The 19,516-nt window shown below is 47.4% G+C and overlaps 1 protein-coding gene across 2 annotated transcripts; it reads right to left on the bottom strand.

The window, feature by feature from the left end:
* Positions 1 to 895: 895 nt before the first annotated feature.
* Positions 896 to 17,928, bottom strand: TAPBPL (TAP binding protein like). 2 transcript variants are annotated; one of them, XM_044998652.1, is made up of 7 exons: positions 17,787 to 17,928; positions 16,723 to 16,974; positions 6,467 to 6,742; positions 5,163 to 5,504; positions 4,619 to 4,948; positions 3,768 to 3,863; positions 896 to 2,707 (listed from the first exon to the last, which is right to left on the bottom strand). In XM_044998652.1, the coding sequence occupies exons 1-7, from the start codon at positions 17,833 to 17,835 to the stop codon at positions 2,667 to 2,669; spliced, it is 1,386 nt and encodes a 461-aa protein (XP_044854587.1). In that variant the 5' UTR covers positions 17,836 to 17,928; the 3' UTR covers positions 896 to 2,666. The 2 variants fall into 2 exon arrangements, with proteins under 2 accessions (XP_044854587.1, XP_044854596.1); XM_044998661.1 differs by having other exon boundaries at positions 16,723 to 16,971.
* Positions 17,929 to 19,516: the final 1,588 nt, after the last annotated feature.

Raw genomic sequence — 19,516 nt, 5'->3', positions numbered from 1 at the left:
TAAGGGGACAAGATACTTTCAAATCTTGGTGGAGGGAAGTCTTTGTTTGTGTTCTTTGTTTTGGGTTTTGTTCGCTCTCGGGACATGAGAGGTACCAGACGTCCATCCAGGCTCTCCAAATCTTTCTGAATCAGTCTCATGTTTCAAATTTGTAAGTACCTTGTCAAGAAGGCGTGTTAGTCTTCTGTTTGTTTTCTCAACCTGTAAATGTTTCTTTTGCTGGAAGGATTTTTACCTCTGTTTGCTGTAACTTTGAACCTGAGGCTAGGGGGGATTTCTCTGGCTATATAATTTAAATACCCTGTAAGCATTTTTCATCCTGATTTTACAGAGATAATTTTTACCTTTTCTTTTTCTTTAATTAAAAGCTTTCTTTTTAAGAACCTGATTGATTTTTCTTTGTTTTAAGATCCAAGGAGTTGGGTCTGGACTCACCAGCAGTTGGTGGGCGGGGGAAGGAGGGGGGATAGTTAATTCCTCTTTGTTTTAAGATCCAAGGAGTTTGGATCTGTGTAAAGCCTCTCAAGGCAACCCAGGGAGGGGAAAGTTTGGGGCGGGGTGGGGGGGAAGGAGGCGGGAATGGTTAATTTCTCCTTGTGTTAAGACCCAAGGGGTTTGGGTCTTGGGTTCCCCAGGGAAGGTTTGGGGGGAATGGAAAGTGTACCAAAACACTATATTTTTGGTTGGTGGCAGCACTATCAGATCTAAGCTAGGAATTAAGCTTAGGAGGGTACATGCAGGTCCCCACCTTTTGGACGCTAAACTTCAAAGTGGGGAGGAAACCTTGACAGTCACTTTGCAATTTCACCCTTCCACCCCTCCTGAGTGGTGGTGGCATGATGATTCTCCCTCCCCAGACCTTCCAATTCAGAAGAGTTTGGAGTTAAAGTGGAAATGTGTTAGAAAAATAACTGGGTTTTATTCAGAAGTCAAATTCAAACTAGCACAAAGTGCAGTGAATACCGTATCTTGTTTGAGCCAGTTACAGAGTGAGCCCCACTCCTTGCCCATGCCCTCTCCACCCTGAGCTTCCCAAATACAGCATTTCAGCAAGATACTAACAAGGGATGTAACTGGCTCTCAGTCTCTCCTGCTGAAGAACCTCTTCATATAAATAATTAAATATTCATTGGGCAAGAAAGAGGAGACAAAGCAGGAGTTTGTAGCTCAGTGGTCAAGGCAATCCCCTGAGATGTGGGAGAGGCCTGGCTCCAAAAAGATTTCATTTATATCAAGTGGAACAGCTTCAGCAGGGGACACTGAGACGTAACCACCCCAGAATACTCAACAACTCAGTGGTTAGAGCACTCACCTGGGACGTGGGAGAACTGACTTCAAGTCCCTGCTCCAACTCAGGCAGAACAGGGATACAAACCTTTGCCTCTTACATTATAGGGGAGTGCTCTACCCACTAAGCTAATAATGTTATTAGTTGCATTATTGTAGCACATAAGATCCCTAGTTGTGACCAGGACCCCATTGTGCTAGGCACTGTACCAATAGAACAAAAGGACAGTTCCTGCCCAAAAGAGCTTACAGTCTAAGCGTAATGCAAGAGATCTGTAGGGAAATAAAAGGAAACAATGAGACAATAATGGTCAGGCTGATCGGCATTCTAACCATTGTCAATATATTACAGGCATCATGGCAAAGGAGAGTTTTGCGGATGTATTTGAAGGTGGATGCTTTGTGGATGTTTTCAGGGAGCCCCTCCCAAGAGTGCTGAACAGCATGGGAGAAAGTAGAAAGATGCTTGTCTGAAAATGTAACCCACAGCCACTGGAGACTGGCACGATGGGCCCATCAGAGATGAGCAGCAACAGTTCAATAGCAAATGAGAGATGACAGGTAGGGTGAGAAATGGCCAAGAAGGGGCTAGAAGGTGAACACAAGCATCTTATATTTGATGTGATAGAGAAGGGAGAGCCAGTGGAAGGATTAAAAGCTAAGGATGACATGGGCAAAGTGACGGTGTACACGTACACACATATGTGTATACATACACCCACCAAATTTCTGACCTGCTTGCTCCTAGCTGTCTTTGTTGAAGGCGTGATCTGATAGGTATGCTCTGAGCATGCCTCTGGGACCAGGCCCTGGAGGTGACAAAGGCAGGGTATTGCTTAGGTTGACAATCCTACTAGGGGTTATGCATGAGCTAGGGAACCAAGCAGCTCAGTGGCATCAGGAATTAGGTGATTTTGTGTATGGCCACAGGCAGAAACGTAGGTGCTTAGGGGACTTTTCCAGCAGAACCTTAGGTGCCTTAGGAATTTAGGCAGCTAAAGGGTTAGGCACCAGCTGAGCAGAGGTTTGAGGATCTCAGTGGTGCCTAAATGTTGGACTTAGACACCTAAAATGCCTACATCCCTTTGTGGTTCTAGCTCTGTGTACCTGAAAGTATGAGAAGAACAGTGTTACAGGGAGGTTAATGATATTACTCCCACTTACATGATGGAGAAACCCCTTTTTCTCTGATTCCACCTTTCCAGGGTCACAAGGGTCCTCCAATCCCTTCCTACAGAGCTGCAAGAGAGTCCCTGGCAAAGGTGACAGCTCCATTCATGTAAAAGGAGAGGTTAATTTCAGAGCAGTTGGGTGTTCATCTGGTATGGGGTCTGTCAGAGGGGGCACAGGAATAAGGGTAACTGAGTTAACTGTCCCTTTTACCCTGAAGTCTCCAGAGATTTTTCAGACTTTGGATCAACTGAAAAGAGAAAAATAATGAGATTCAGGGTGACAAAAACAATCAGTAAAATGTCATTCTCTTCCATGTTCTGCAGCTACCAGGGCGATGGTAGGCTATATATTAAGGGCTTTCCCTTCCCCCTGCCCTGGTTCTTATCATGTAGACAGAAAATAGAAGACCAGAAGTAGTGCACCTTTGATCCTACCCCTTATAATTTATGGTCATTTTGGAGGGTTTGGGGGCTTCAGTACCACCTCTTCTGTATCCCATGGGAGGAGTAAGAAGTGAGGTTGTGCTCCAGTCAGGGACAGGGATTTCTTTGGCTTTTAGTGTTTCTTATACTTTCACCCCCATTCCTCTTGCCCCTCCCAACTGTCTGCTTGACCTTATCTCGGGAGAGGAGTTGAGGCAGGACTGTCCTTCAAGTGTCTGCTTGTATATTACACACTCATTCTGCCCGGCAACACTTTAGCTCTATCTCTTCTCTCTTTTCACCTGATCTGCTTGTGGGCAGGTGTAACACACAGTGTCTTTGTTCTTTGTTCATACATATTAGTAAGAATATAAAAATATCAAAAGTCAAATGGGCAAACAAGACCCAAAATTCTGTCCCAGGCAAATATACAGGCCTGTGTACTACATTATCATCACTAACACTCCTAAGAGCTACCCCCTCTCCTTCCCAGCAAGAGACACTGCAAGAAGAGAAGCAGGAGCACTAGCTACAGAATGATTTCCCGGTTACTCCATTTCCAGCTTCTCCCTCAAGGAGGCACAATGGAAAGGAGGTAGGAGCACGAGGTATATGGGGATCTCCCAAATACTCCAGTCCGGGCTTCTCCCAGCAAGGCTGCTGTAGGGAAGGAGGCAGAACAGCTGGCTGTGAGGGAGCTTCCAGGTATGCTACTCCCTACAGGAAGCACTGTAATTAGAGTGGCAGGAGCACTAGCTGTAGCAGGTGCTCCGAGCTACTCCAGTCTCTGCCTCTCACAGCCAGCGGCACCGTAGGGAGCCAGACAGGAGCTCTGACTGTGGAACCTCAGGCTAATGAGAGGGCTGAAGTGCTTTACACTCTTACCTGTTTTTCTTGTCCTGAGCAAGAGGCCAACGAGAGCAGCAAAGAAGATGAACGTAGCAATCAAGGCTCCCACAAGCCCTTTAGATGTGTTTTGCTCTGTTGGAGAAAGAAGGGGAGTCAGTGATGTGAAGCTCATCTGAGTCTGTTTCAGAGAGCTAAAATTCTTCACATGGATCACACACAGGGCAGGGCTGGGATCCTATTGGAGGAGAGATGTGGAAGGTTCCTGGGGAAAGATTAGGATCTCATTAGAGAGAAGTGACAGTCCGTAGGGCAGCATCAGGTCCCACCAGAGGGAGAAGTATGTGGTGGGGGGAGGGCAGAGTATGCTTTCAGGCAAAGCTGGCTTCTTATTGGGTAGAATAGTGCCACAGGGAGCAGGGACTATGCTGAGTTCCTATTGGGGAAGGAAGGAGGTGGGGGCAAAGAAAGTCCCGGATCCCTTGGAGACAACAGTGTATTGGGATCCTTGGGGCATGGTTGGGTTCCCCACAAGGAGTCCACTGAGCAGGATCAGGATCCAAGTGCTGCCTTTTTGCTCCCTTGAAACTACTGCCCCCGTAACAGTGTAAGGTGCTGCACGATGCAGAGAACATGCTTTACAAAGAGCTTTAGAGGATGTAATAAGAGCTGAGGAAGTGCGACTGAGAAGCCAGGAGAGGAAAGAAGGGATGGGGAATGAGGGCAGGCAGGGAAATTGGGAGAAATTGGAGGGTGCTCCAAATGGGATGGGGTTATAGCACCTGCTAATTGATAGGTGAGGGAAGAGCTGGAGCTAGATCAGAGGGTTGAAGCAAAAGCTGAGAGACAGGGGCAATAAGGAGCACTCATCCTCCTTTCCCCCTGTTTACCTGGTGCTCTGAGCTGGGCACTAGCTGTGATTGCCTCTTCAAGGGCCAGATGCGAGACATGGCAGCTGTAGGTCCCAGGTCCCAGCTCTGTGGCTGTGTTGATACTCAGGTACGAATTGATGCTGTAGGTGCCATCCTGAGCTTGCCTATGGCTGGAGAAGTATGTGCTTGAGTCTGAGATAGGGACCTTGTCCTTGTCGTCAGGGGCCTCCCGTGTCCACTTCACCGACACATCCAGTGGGTAATAGCCAGAGATCTCACAGGTCAGGGTAGTGGCTCCATCCCCCTCACGTGACACCAACTCTGGGAACAAACGGACTCTTGGGGGCTCTGGAGGGGGGTAAACAGGAAATTAAATCCAGCTGATGATAAACTGTGTTTGAGGGGATGGAGTAGTACAGAGGAGTCCCTCATCCCCACTGGGTGGGGCTGGGGAAGCAAGGAGGGGGGCAGAGAGATAGGGGGAAGGGTGAGGTTCTGGTGAATGGGGCCTGTCTCCCCTATTGCCCCCTGACTAGGTATCCTTATAGCATCATTGCCTCACCGACCAACTGCAGCTGGATGATGTTCTGGGCCTGGTGCTGGGGGGTGGACACTAAACAGATGTATGTCCCTTCATCCCCCACACCCACTCCATGCAGGCGAAGTGATGCATCTCCAGTCTCCAGCATCTGTACCACATCCACGTGGGCTGTTGACTGTTCTGCTTGTGCCATGTCCCCTGCTTGGTAGTGGAAAACTCTACGCCCGCTGCCTCGGTGCTGCAACCTCCACTCCAGCGAGGCCAGAGGAGAGCTGGAAGCCAAGGCAAAGCTGCAGTCCAGGGTGACGGAGGTGCCAAATCGGGTACGCAAAGTAGGGGTGCGAGATGACAACTGGAATTCAACTAGGAACAAAGAGAAGGAGAAATAGACTGAGAGAGTATTAAATATATGTGGTTATGGAAGACTCCCCCTGGCAGGACATCAGGGACTGGGTCACAGTTCCACCCACCTGGAGGAAGCATGCTGTGGACAGACTGGCCATGCTGGGTTGAAAAGTTGGAGTTGTGTCTCCCCCCAAGAAGATCCCATCCTGCAGGCTGAAGCGCTATTAGCAGGGTACGGGGAGTAAGTGCATACTGCTCTTCTTGCTACACCAAATTCTTGAAGAGCAGACTTGCCAAGGGTCACAGTGGTGTGGAAAATAATGAACATAAGAACGGCCATACTGGATCAGACCAAAGGTCCATCTAGCCCAGTATCCTGTCTTCTGACAGTGGCCAATGCCAGGTGCCCCAGAAGGAATGAACAGAACAGGGAATCATCAAGTGATCCATCCCCTGTTGCCCATTCCCAGCTTCTGGCAAACAGAGGCTAGAGACAACACCATCCCTGCCCATCCTGGCTAATAGCCATTGATGAACCTAACCTCCAATAACTTATCTAGTCCTTTTTCAAACCCTGTTATAGTCTTATAGTAACAGTGGTGGGGAGAACAGTGGGGCCAGAATTGGGGAGTCAAGGGGCACAGAAATGCAAGAGCAGAGTGATCAAGGGGGCACACTGGTGGTCCAGCGGTTACATCCTGCAGATAGCAGGAGGCCCAGAGGGCCCTGTACATTTGAGCTTCCCTCAAGAAGGGAAGGATTATCTATCCCGCTGACTCACAGCATGTGCAGTCCCTTTCTCTAGTTCCCTTAAGTCCTGGACTACAGCGTGGGGTGGTATTCCTGGTGTCTCTAGTTCCCCTAGCACTCCTTGGTGTGGAGGCTTCAGCCCTGGAGTATCTGGCTCCCCTAGTGCACCCTGGTGCAGTAGGTGCATTCCAGCACTAAGGTCTTTTCCCCTCATTTGCCACTTTCTTTACCTGTGGTCAGCACTGTGCCCTCCTTGCTTACAGGGACCTTCAGCCTTGGGTGCAGCACAGCCATTCTGTCATCTTCCTCACTGTCACTGCTGACCTTCAGCACCAGGGCTATGCTGATCCCACTGGACAATTTCAGGGTCCCCATGAACCAGGAGGCCTGGCTGAGCCCCTCATCTGCCAGGTGTAGGCTGTATGGAGAGATCTCACAGGTCACTTCCTCCCCAGCACAGTCTGCATGCAGCAGGGATTCTGCATATGGGACGGGTACCAAACTTGCTGTAATGAGAAAGAGAAGACATGTAGTTTGATGAATGGAACAGGAAAAACAGGATCAAGTTTCAGTAGGGGCCTAATCTAGTGAGACACCAAGGGCTGTGTCTACACCTAGTGTAAAATGGGGTAAGGCTGCTGCTACGGAAACACAAGAGCCTTAGCATGTAACATTGGTCTCCCAGCTTATTTAAAGAAGTTCTTGTGGTGAATGAAGGAGTCATATGTATTATTTTTTATGAATACCATATATTCCTCAGTTTACCTGTTTGCTTTAACTTTGCAGCCAGACTGGATAATCTCAAAGGCTGTTGGAGGAAAACAACAGGGAACAAAACAATAACAGACAGACGATACCTTAAGGGAACAATAGGAAGAGCTATAATTTGGGAAATACCTACCTGCCTACAAAAGCAGCAAAGAGTCCTGTGGCACCTTATAGAATAACAGACATTTTGGAGCATGAGCTTTCGTGGGTGAATACCCACTTCGTCGGATGCATCCGACGAAGTGGGTATTCACCCACGAAAGCTCATGCTCCAAAACGTCTGTTAGTCTATAAGGTGCCACAGGACTCTTTGCTGCTTTTACAGATCCAGACTAACACGGCTACCCCTCTGATACTTGATACCTTCCTACATACCAACCATGCTAGCAAGGTTTATTCTTCCCAAGCCTAAACCTTGGAGCAAAGGGGATGCTGAAACATTAAAGGTCCCAGCCTGAAAAAGGAAGAGGTATTGAGGGCACAGCAACAGCTCGAGATGTGTGTCTGTCAAAGAGAAAATCTATCTGCCAAATCAATTATTGTTACTGAAGCACAAGCCAATCTTTCTTGATGCCTGCACTCTCTTCACCTATATTCACCTATATGGGAGTGCTTTTAATAATTTGTTAATACTGTATATTGGCCTGGCTCTGGTGAGGTGGTTTTTGTGAAAATGTCTTCGATTAAGGGCTTCCCAACAGGTGACCATCTGGGATGATCCAGGCAGATAGGAGAAGATGGCTCAAGATGATCCTGTAACAGCTTTGCCAGCTTTTTCTTATAGCCCCTGCTGAAATCAAACAATTGCATGAGAATTTCAGCTTTGATTTAAAAAGTAAGTTTCTAACCATCGTGATTGAGTAGAAAAATTTTGTTTCAACCGCTAAGTAAAAATATTTTGTTTTAAAATATTTGATTATTTTGTTGGTCATTATCACTGGTCACAGGTTCCCAAGGGAAGGAAACACAGGTGCCCAAAACCTAGCTGGACCTGCACACTTCACCTTGTGCAGCTGTCATGCATGGGGCACTTGTCCCAGCCCTGATCCAAGTATGGAAGAATCACAAGATTCCATCCCAAAACAGACAAGGGCAAGAGGCCCAAGACCTGGGTTCTCTGAGAGAGACTAGAAAGGGGACTCAAGTGCAGCTAGCCCTGTAGCTGTGATACTCCCCTTCTTGCACCCTCTCCTCTCCTTGTACCCCACCCTTATACCCCTGGCGAGTTGCAGACCCAAGGTGAAGTGTACGTTCTTCCACAGGGGAACTCTGTCCTCAGTTGAAGGCAGCAGGTTCTGCGGCTTGGTGTCTAGGTGGGACATGACGGCAAGGAAATATATAGTATAGAGCATGAGCATACCAAGATGTTTCAGAGGTAGTCTAAATGCATAACATGCAGCCAGTTTGAAAGGTGCACAGTGTGGAAGGTGCTTGCAGAGCCCGGTGAGCAGGGTAGCTGTAATTCTGCTGATAATTTGATGCATATTCACTATGATATGATTACATTTTAAAATTACATTATCACACATGATTTTTCTCTGCATATATCATTTGATCTCACTGGATATGTCTACACTGCAAGTAGACACCCATAGCTGGCCTAACACCAGCTGACTCAGGCTCATGGGGCTCAGGCTGCAGGGCTGTTTAATTGCAGTGTAACTGTCCGGGCTTGGGCTGGAGCCCAGGCTCCAGGACAGTGTGAGGTTGCAGGGACATAGAGCCTGGGCTTCAGCCCAAGCACAGAAGTCTACACTGCAATTAAAAAGCCCTGCTGCCCGAGTCCCCGAGGCCCAGTCAGCTTGCACGGGCCAGCCACAGGTTTTTATTTGCCGTGTAGACATACTCAAGGAAGTAGTAAGTGGTAGCAGAAGTATCCTGTGGAGCCTACGAACCAGGCACTGGAGGGTCGTGTGACACACTTTGCAAGCTGCTTGCTTGACAGCATAGAACTGTGGGTATCAGGATTCTCAGGCTCTCTCCTCCTACATTCTCCCTAGTCAAACAGCACTTCTGCACTCTCATTGCAGACCATCCTCAAATCCCCAGCCACTTTTTTGCCACTTTCATGTCCAGGCTTAAACTCTCCCCTCTCTTGTCATTTCCACTTTTCCACTAAAAATCTTGCTGATTTTTTCGGTAAGATTAGAAAAGACCGCTCTTTCCTTCCCCTTTGCTATCTTCTCCTCCCATCTGTAGCTTTCCTCTAACCATTTCAGCAGCCCCACATCCCATCCAAGTGTGTCCCCCTTCATCATATTCTCCTTTGCCCCGCTCTCTCCCTTCCTACCCTCCCTCATTCCTACCATCTTCCTTACCTTCACCTCACACCTTCCCTGCTGTCTACTTCTCTACTATCAACTCCACCATGCAACTTTGCACTCTCTCTCTCTCCGTCTTTATCTAAGGAGGAAGGAAGGTGTCCATGTGGTTATGACAGTGGTGGACTAGAGTTCAGGAGCCCAGGGTTGCACACTGCAAAACTGCCATGCATTAGCAGCTTCAACTGAGGTCCAGGGGTGCAAGTGCACCCACAGAAACCAGGTCCAGATAAGCACTGACTTGCACTGGCAGGACCACCTGGGGCAGGGTGTGCAAAAACATCCATACCAAAATGCCCCACATCTGGCCCTCATTTTTAAAGTTCTCCTGCGATCCCGTATTACCCTTGGAAAGTCCCAGTGCCAGCTACTCGGCCTAGCAACAGGTCCCACCCACCAATACAAAATTGAGGCGGTCAGGGCAGCAGCCAATCAAAATATGATGTTGCCCTGGCCAATCATTAGGATCCAAGCTCATCCTCCTCTCCTAATTACAGAGTCAGAGAAGGAGTGTTTTTTTCTACCCAGCAATACGGAATGTGTGGCCAATCACAAACAGACACCAATGGAAATATCAGGCAGGCTGACCCTGCCATCATTGCTATCCGGCCTAGCAACCTTTCAGGAAGGGTCTAAGGCCTAATAACATTGGGACAGATTTAGCCAATCAGGAAAGGAAGCAAGGTGATTGACAGACCAATATTAACCCCTTGAGGAAGCCAGTGCTGTAGGCTGCTGGTTTGCTGTCCTTGCCTTAAGTAAAGGAATTTGGGTGAAGACAGCTCACCCACTGCATTGAGAGGGGGTGAGGCTGGGAGTATGCAGCAGATCTTGGCTGGATCTAGGATGCCCTCACTGATCAGGAGAGCAATTCTTCAAGGTGCTGAGGCTGTTGAATACCTTGTGTGTGTTTTCCTGGACCACAGTGTCCTCTATCCACTGTCCTCAAGAGTAGCTCCTGTCCTGAGATATCCAGCTGAAGTCATCAACAGCTGGTGTCAGAGCCACTGTAACTGTTTTGTCCAGGGACAAAGAAGATTCCTTTGGTGGTGAAGGCAGCTGGAGCATTTCCCTCACTGCTTCTATCACATCTTCGGAGGCTCCCTCCAGTTCTGGGGAGGGTGCTCTGGCCAGCAACACCAGAGGCAACTGAAATCTTCTCCTCTTTGCTGAGACATTGGAGGGGACCCTGCTCCAAGATCTATGGGAGGGCAGGACAATGAGGCCATGGTGGCAAGTTGTACTGATACTGGCATAACTGGGTATGCCCCTTTCGGTGCTAGTTCTGCACCAGGACTCAGTACTGCATGCTTCAGAGTACCCTTGGTGGTATCGACCTCGCTCCTCAGGTGAGGGTCCCTGCTCAGTGTGGTAGAGAAGGAGTATATTGGTGACAGAGATGAAAAGTAGCTCTCAGGAAACGGCAATGCTAATAGTTGTGACAATGGCTCCAATGGTAGGGCTGATGGTGCCAATATCAATGTTGATGCCTGTACCAGCATTGGGTCTGGTGCTGAGAGGAGCAGTTCCCAGTCAAGGGCATATTTTGAAACTCAGAAGGGCTCCAGTTTTGAAGTTATGAAGTGTAGAAAATTGATAAAGAAAGTTAAAGACATCAAGAAAAAACCCATGGCTGGCAGAGGCAAGGACAATAAGGAGCTTTTTAAGTATATGAAGAACAAAAGAAATCCTAGCAATGGTATAGGCTCATTACTAGATGGAGACAGTAACACTAGAATCATAGAATATTAGGGTTGAAAGGGACCTCAGAAAGTCATCTAGTTCAACCCCCTGCTCAAAGCAGGACCAATCTCCAGGCAGATTTTTTTACCACAGTTCCCTAAATGGTCCCCTCAAGGATTGAACTCATAACCCTGGGGTTAGCAAGTCAATGCTCAAACCACTGAGCTATAATGATACTGAAAAGGCAGGAGAGTTCAATAAATATTTCTGTTCTGTAATTGAAAAGAAGCAGGCTAACATACTCATATCACATGAGGATGATAAAGTACAGTATTTTCAAGAACTCAGTAACTAGGGAGTATGTTAACCAATATCTATAAAGCACAAAATAATTTAAATCACCATGTCCCTGGATAACTGGCACTCAAGAGTCATAAAAACATGTTGGCTGAGGAGATCTCTGGCCTGCTGATGTTCATTTTAAATAAATCTTGAAATATTGGGGTGCGATAGGGCACTCACCTCCTGAGTACCTCCTACTGGCTGGATGCAGTACTGCAATCCTCTTTTCCCCACTCATGGTACCCTCTGTAGTTGTCAACCTCGCTAGGCAGGTCTTCAGAGGCTCAGCCATCTGGTCAACTCACTGTCCTCAATAGATGAACACCTTCCAGGGTAGCAAAGTCCAACAAACTATCTGCCCACATGAGGGTCTTCAGCCCCATCTCTGGGACCTTTAAATCCGGTCCCTTCACTCAGGCTTCTAAAGGAAACTTGTCCTCTTCTTGGGCCTTAGGTCACTTTGCTAGTGGCCAGTGGGGGAACACAGGCCCACCCACTACTCCAGGTCCCAACCCAGGAATCCTATAAACCGCACCAAGACACTGCTGCCTCTGGTTTGCTGCTATTCCATGGGCCTTTTCCCACATAGCTCCCTTCTCTTCACCCTTCCCTCAGGGCTGAAGTTCTCAGATCTTCTTCCTCCTCACGGCACACAAGTACCACCAGAACCCTCCCTCTAGTTCTCTCTCAAGCTCCTGTGACCAGCGAGGAGCAGCCTGCCATGTTCCTCTGGGCTCAGCCAGGAACTGACCTGCTCAGGCCCAGCCGCAGCTTTTATTTGATCCTCCTGGGCTCTGACTGGCTGCTTCTATGGAACCCTTCTAAGCAGGCCTGGAGGACCCATCTTCACTGCTCCTTTCCTGGGGCAAGGTGAGGTAGGACCACAAGGCCTCCAGCAAGGGGCCTTGAAGGGCCAGGTACATCCTGTCACATGGGAAATTCCAGAAGACTGGAAGAGTGCTAATGTTGTGCCACGTTTCAAAAACAGCAAGTAGGATGACACAGGCAACTGTAGGGCAGTTAGCTTGATATCAATCCCCGGCAAAATAATAGACTAGCTGATACAGGATTCAATTAATAAAAAATTTAAATGACAGAATATAATTAATGCCTCTCCACATGCTTTTATTTTAAATAGATTTTGTCAAACAAACCTGAATTCATTCTTTGATGTGACTGCAAGTTCAGTTGATAAAAGCAGATGTAAGACACAGACTTTTGTAAGGTGTTTGACTCAGTACTGCATGCCAATGTGATTTTAAAAATTAGCATTGACACAATACCAGTACGGCACATGTTAAATGGATTAAGAACATTTTTGTCAATGATATGGAAGTAAATATAAAATCACTACTGATAAAATTTTCAGATGACACAAAGATTGGCAGAGTGATAAATAGCAATGAGGATGGGGCAATCATACAGAAGGAACTGGACCAGTTGGTAACCTGGTGTGACATTATCTGACTAAAATATGACCATGTAGATCGAGGTGGGCAAACTACTTCCTGCAGGCTGGATCTGGCCCGTCAGGGCTTTGGATCTGGCTGGTCAGGGCTTGGATCCGGCCTGCGGGATTGCCACCCCCATGGCACAGCATGGACAGGGCAGGCAGGCAAAGAGCCTGCCCTGGCCCTGCTGCACCCTGCTGCCAGCCCAGAGTCGCCAGGCCGGAGCCCGCACCCCAAACCCCGCTTGCACCCTGCACCCCAACTCCCTGCCCTGAGCCACCTGCCACACCCTGCCTGCATCCCTGCCACACCCCGCACCCCTCCTGTACCCCAAACCCCTACCCTGAGCTCCCTCCCACACTCCTCCCTGAGCCCCCCCACACTCTGCACCCCCTCCTGCACCCCAACCCCCTTCCCTGAGCCCCCTTCCCTCATACACTCTGCACCCCTCCTCTGCCCCAACCCCCTGCCCTGAACCCCTTCCTACACACCACACCCCCTCCCAAACCCTGCACTCCCTCCCGCACCCCCCTGCCCCAGCCCTACATTCATGGCCCTGCATTCAATTTCCCCACCCAGATGTGGCCCTCGGGCCAAAAAGTTTGCCCACCTCTGATGCAGATCATTGTTGCTACCATTGTTATATAATTGCAACAAATATTGTACACAGGTCGTCAAGTAAGGTGTCTATGGAAAGGTTATGATTTGCTGAATATGATTATGCTATTTATATGCATGTAACATTTTGTATCTGAAGTTATGAGTATTGGTTCTATACCTGGATTCAAATGTCTTTGATTCAAAAGCGCTGACAAGGTAGTTAGCCAGCACATCTTGGAGGAACTGTTGAAATTGACTGGCCCATCAAAAGAATATTTAACTCACAATGGAAGATGCCCATTTACCCTAAATGGACTTTCCTGTGAATGTGCTGTTTGAGGTACAGGTAACGGCTTCTACTGTGTCTTATCATGCACGGACATGTGACTTGCCTATGGACTCCAAACATTATCTCGTCAACTAGGATTTTCCGCTAGCTGTGCTGAGGGCTTTGTTTGAAACAATGGGTTTCCCTCCACATGGCAGAAGCTATAAAAGTCCCTGGAAACACCTCCATTTTGCCTCTTTCCTGCTCCAGCTCTTTCCTGCTCAAGCCTCTGGACTATGGAATTATATCAATGGGAGCATTTTAACCAAGGGATCGGGGGCCTTCCATTGATTTGGAAGCAACCATAGACTTGACTAAAGCCAGCAGTTTATTCTATCACTGCTACAAGCCTGAACCAAGAACTTTGCAATTATTGTATGTACCTGATTCCTTTAACCAATTTTAACTTTCACCTTTCTTTCTTTCCTTTTATAAATAAACCTTTATATTGTAGCTACTAAAGGATTGGCAACAGCATGATTTTTGGGTAAGATCTGAGTAATATATTGACCTGGGTGTGTGGCTGGTCCTTTGGGATCAGAAGAACCTTCTGTTTTATTAAATTGGTTATAAAGAACCACTCATCTAAGTCTAGTGTTTTCGGGCTCGGACTGGAATGCCTAAGGAAACTGCTTTTATGACTTCTTGTTAGCCAGTGTGGTGAAACAGAAGTTTATTTTCTTGCTGGTTTGGTATATCTCATGGGAGAATAATCACTAGTTTGGGGTATGTCCGCCCTATTTCTCAGCAGTTTGTCCTGAATTTGGTATTCTCAGTTGTGACTCACAAGGGCACTGTTACACCTGGGCGCATTCAAACAATTTGCATTTGAATACAGCCAAATGCAAAACTGTACATCTAGAAACAGGAGATGCAAGCCCTAGTTATAAAATTGAGGCTATATCCTGAAAATAGTGACCATCCAACAGATTTAGGGGCTATAGTGGACAAACATTCAATATGAGTTTCCAGTGTGATGCTGTGGCAAACAGGGTTAATGTGATCCTTGAACATATAAACAGGAGTGTAGTGTGTATGCCCCTGATTAAACTGATAATGGAATACTTATACAGATGTGATGTCCACATTTTAAACAAAACGCTGAAAATTTTGCAGAAGATTCAGAGAACAGCCACAAAAATTATTTGAGGGCTGGAAAAAATGTTTACAATGAGAGGCTTAAAGAGCTCAATCTGCTTAGTTTATCAAAAAGAAGACTGAGAGGTTACTTGATTCCTGTGTATAAGGGCCTCCACAGGGAGAAAATACCAGGTGTAAGAGAGCTCTTTAATCTAGAGCAGGGGTCGGCAACCTTTCAGAAGTGGTGTGCCAAGTCTTCATTTATTCACTCTAGTTTAAGGTTTCGCGTGCCAGTAATACATTTTAATGTTTTTAGAAGGTCTCTTTCTATAAGTCTATAATATATAACTAAACTATAGTTGTATGTAAAGTAAATACGGGTTTTTTAAATGTTTAAGAAGCTTCATTTAAAATTAAATTAAAATGCAGAGCCCCCTGGACCAGTGGCCAGGACCCAGGCAGTGTGAGTGCCACTGAAAATCAGCTCGCGTGCCGCCATCGGCTCATGTGCCATAGGTTACCTACCCCTGATCTAGTGAGAAAGGCCTGACAAAGAACTAATGGCTGGAAGTTGAAGCCAACCAAATTCAAATGAAAAATAAGACAGATTTTCTAACAGAGAGGGTGATTAGCTCTTGGAACAACTACCATCTCTTTAAGTCTTCAGATCAAGACTGGATGCCTTTCTGGACAAACACCAGTGATTGGGCTCAATGCAGGGATAAAGAGGAGAAATGTAATGGCCTATATTATACAGGATTTTAAACTAGATCAGCAGTTCGCAAACTGTGGGCCAGGATCCCAAAGTGGGTTGCAACCCCATTTTAATGGGGTTGCCAGAGCTGGCTTAGACTTGCCAGGGCTTGAGGATGAAGCCTGAGCCCCACTGCCCAGGGCCGAAGCTGAAGCCCTGCATGAGGGATTCAGCCCTGGGCAGCGGGACTCAGGTTACAGGTCCTCTGGCTGGGGCTGAACCCTTGGGCTTCAGCCTTAACCCCTACCTTTTCCGGGGAAGCATGGCTCAGGCTTTGGCTCCCCACCTGGGACAGTGGGAATCATGGAGACTCAGGCTTTGGTCCCCCCTCCTGGGGTCATGTAGTAATTTTTGTTGTCAAAAGGGGGTCACGGTGCATTGAAGTTTGGAACCCCTGAACTAGATTATCTAATGGTCCCTTCTCGCCTTAAAATAGATGAATATATTAGTTAAAATCTGTGAATATCCTGGTCTATGGCCTTGTCTATATTGGGACTTTAGCTACTGATATAACTGGCATTTCAGCCACAGTGCAAACTCCCTTCTGTATGATACGATTTATACTAGTGCAGCCCAATTATCACCAGGGCAGTTTACTCGGGTTTCAGTCTCCATCAATGCAGTTATCTCCAATGCAGTTATCTCAGAAGAGGACTGTGATGGTAATTCATTAATCAGTATGCAGTGCTCAGATATTGTGTGTGTGGGGGGGGTCATGTGGGTAAATAGTGTTGTTGTAACCATACTGGTCCCAGGATTTTAGAGAGACAAAGTGGTTGAGATAATATCTTTTATTGGAGCAACTTCCGTTGGTGAAAGAGACAAGCTTTCAAGCTACACAGAGCTCTTCTTGAGATCTCAAGAAGGGCTGAATAAGAGCTAGCTCTGTGTAAGTCAAAAGCTTGTCTCTCTCACCAGCATAAGTTGCTCCAATAAAAGATTTTACCTCACTCACCTTGTCCGTCTAAAGTAAGTAAGTTGACAGATAGTGACTCTGTCTATTTACACAGCGCCTTTCACCCTGCTATCCTTTTGTCCAACACATCACCTGCGAGCCCCTGGGGCAGGGCTCTGTGTTTTGAGTCTGTGCAGATTTCAGTTAACTCATGGATTACTGTGGCTGGCATGGCAATTCTCCTATCCCCAGCTCCTCACTCACCTGAGACTTCAAAGACGATGGGAAAAGTGGAGTCAGTATTTGTGCCTGGCGCCTCATAATTGGTGACACTGTCCAAGCTTCCATCATCAGCAATGCTGATACCTCTCAGCACTAGGGTGGCGGGGTCTGAGGAGAATGATCCAGCAAAGGCACCCGGAAATCCACCCACAGCTTCCTCTATATAATGACAGTCCAAGACCACATCCACAGGGCGTAATTGGGACCCCGGGGCCAGCTCCACTGGCAGCTCTGCTGAGAAGGAAAAGAACCAGCTGAGAGGTGGGGTGCACACACATACACATACCTGCTGCCCCACTGGGACAAGACATTTGGCACTGACATCTTGCCCTTTGCTGGGGCAGTCCTATAGAAAAGGGGATGATCCAGGTGAGCCCTGGGGCACACCACCACCACACAATTCCCCTCCTTCCCTGGAACACCTCCCCTGAAGTACCTCTTCCCAGTTTGGTATTACTTCCCCATCTCCCACTGTCATTATCCTTTTGGAAGACCCTAGGCACTCCCCCATGATTATCAACTTATACTATCATACCTCCCTCTGGTGTCACCACCATAAGGTTCATCCATCTTGGGAGGAGGGGAATGGGGGCCCATTTGTCTAATCCCTTCTGGGACACAAGCTGCTAATCAAACTGTTCCCCATCTTGTTACCTGAGCCTATAATGCAGGGGTGGCCAAACTGTGGCTCATGAGCCACATCCGGCCCTTTTACCGTTAAAGTGTGGCTCACAAAGGCCCCCTCCCCTTCCCCCCATTCTCCACCTAACAGACTGGGGGTGGGGGGGACACCTCAGGCCTTCTGCCTTGCAACAGGGTGGTGAGGTAGGGGCTTCTGCCCAGAGGAGAGGGGGGTCTCGGGGCTTCAGCGGGAGCAGAGCTGCAGCACCAAGCAGAGCCCTGGCAGGTGCACCCTGGCTCTGGTAGGTCTTAAGATTGTGCTATGCTGCTGGGAGGGTTTGGCCACCCCTGCTATAATGGGCCTTCTAAAAGAGGCATCCCTGTAGACCAGCCAGAATCCCACAGCTGACACCTCCTAAACTCACCAGCCTTCAGAGCCAGAACTCCACAGATGAGGATGAGCCCTAGATTCATTTTGTCCCCCAAGCAAGGGGTTCCAGACACCCTAAAACATCAGGCATCTGTGCTAGAATCAAACTCTGAATGAGCCTTCCGCATGCCAGTGCCTTTGCTTTCACTTTCACTCTGACAACCAAAAACAGATTCGAGAATATTAACTCCTTCCTTACCTAAGAGAGGAGCCGGATAGCCTGAGACTCTTGGAAACCAGATAATGGGAGATTGCAGGTTAGGATTGAGGGGCATCAGCAAAGCTGGCTGTTTAACGCTCTGAATTGCTGTTTTAGATAAAACTCTCCTGTTCAGTCTCTTCCAAAACCCATTTTGTGCCACATTTTCTTTTTTTGAGATCCCTAAGCCCTTGTGGAGTCATTTGAATCTGTGTTCAGATGCATTTTTTAAAGATTTGTGCTCACAAAATAGTTTTTGCTAATCATTCTTCAGCTGAATAGAAGTGCTTGAAAGTTGTCTCCTATGAGTTACATGTAAAAAAACCTGAGTTCAGTGGTTGTGACATGAATTCCAGAAACAAGGAAAGTTTGTTCTCAGAATGAAAAGAAGAAATAATCTAGATTTAGAAAGTGAAGGAAAAATTCCAGCAACTCAACAGAGATGAGTGAGAAAGAGACTGAGTATTTTTGATATACCAAAGGTTGACTACGTTTCTCTGTCTCTCTCACATGTATGGCAAGAAAAGGGCTTTTTTTTAATTAGGGAGGAGCATACTATTATCTTCACACAGATTTACAGGTGCACAGCTATGCTGTGTTGGAAGTGTCACTTTAACTTTGCTTTCCTTGCCTTATGTTTGTTGTTTGTTTGAGTTTGAGTTTTTGTTTTTGTTTGTTTGTTTTTGGTTGGTTTTTGTTTTTCTTTTCTTCTTTTGAGGCTGTAAAGGGTTTTGCATGTGAATTTCACTTGTTTTGGGAAGAATTGGGGGTAGTGAAGGGGGTATGATTGAGGTGCATCTGTAGGACGGCTTCCTATATACACTAAGCTGCTCCACAGGTAGCCCCTCAGTCATGGCCCCCTTCATGCTGGAGCTGTGACTCTCATGAGGATCTGAATGGGTTTAAGGTTTTACAGTGTTCCCCTTTCCCCAAAAAACAATCCAGTGGAATGGCCTTCCATCCCAATATTGCCACAAACCCACCTATACCTTGGGAGTGTTCGAATGAACCCTTTGAATTCCAGGTTTCAGAGTAGCAACTGTGTTAGCCACAAAAAGAACAGGAGCACTTGTGGCACCTTAGAGACTAACATTTATTTGAGCATAAGCTTTCGTGGGCTACAGGCCACTTCATTCCATTCTATACATCCGATGAAGTGGGCTGTAACCCACGAAAGCTTATGCTCAAATAAATTGGTTAGTTTCTAAGGTGCCACAAGTGCTCCTTGTTCTTTCTTTGAATTCCAAAGATCCTGCATCTTTTTCTGAATCTGCCATGTTTCTCTCTTCTCTCTTACTCCTCTCCACAAGCAGAACCTCCTTACATCCATTCCCCACCCTAAACTAACCCTTACACAGGCAGGGCCGGCTCCAGACCCCAGCGTGCCAAGCAGGCGCGTGGGGCGGCATTGTCCTGGCAGGGCGGCATTTGGCTCCGGCGGACCTTCCGCAGTCATGCCTGCGGGAGGTCCACCGGAGCCCCGGGACGAGCTGAGCTCCCGCTGGTCCCGTGCTGGTCCCGCGGCT

The sequence above is a fragment of the Mauremys mutica genome, chromosome 1, assembly GCF_020497125.1.
Source record: "Mauremys mutica isolate MM-2020 ecotype Southern chromosome 1, ASM2049712v1, whole genome shotgun sequence".
NCBI lineage: Eukaryota > Metazoa > Chordata > Testudines > Geoemydidae > Mauremys > Mauremys mutica.
This window is presented reverse-complemented; position numbering and strand designations above follow the sequence as displayed.

What these genes read in the sequence shown, in the direction of transcription:
- TAPBPL (XM_044998652.1), bottom strand. Translation starts at nt 17,835, where the DNA reads ATGAATCTAGGGCTCATCCTCATCTGTGGAGTTCTGGCTCTGAAGGCT. An exon ending in AGTTCTGGCTCTGAAGGCTG is followed by an intron (nt 16,975 to 17,786) that starts GTGAGTTTAGGA and finishes TTTCCTTCTCAG; the next exon opens with CAGAGCTGCCAGTGGAGCTG. An exon ending in TGCCCAGCTCAGAGCACCAG is followed by an intron (nt 3,864 to 4,618) that starts GTAAACAGGGGG and finishes TTTCTCCAACAG; the next exon opens with AGCAAAACACATCTAAAGGG.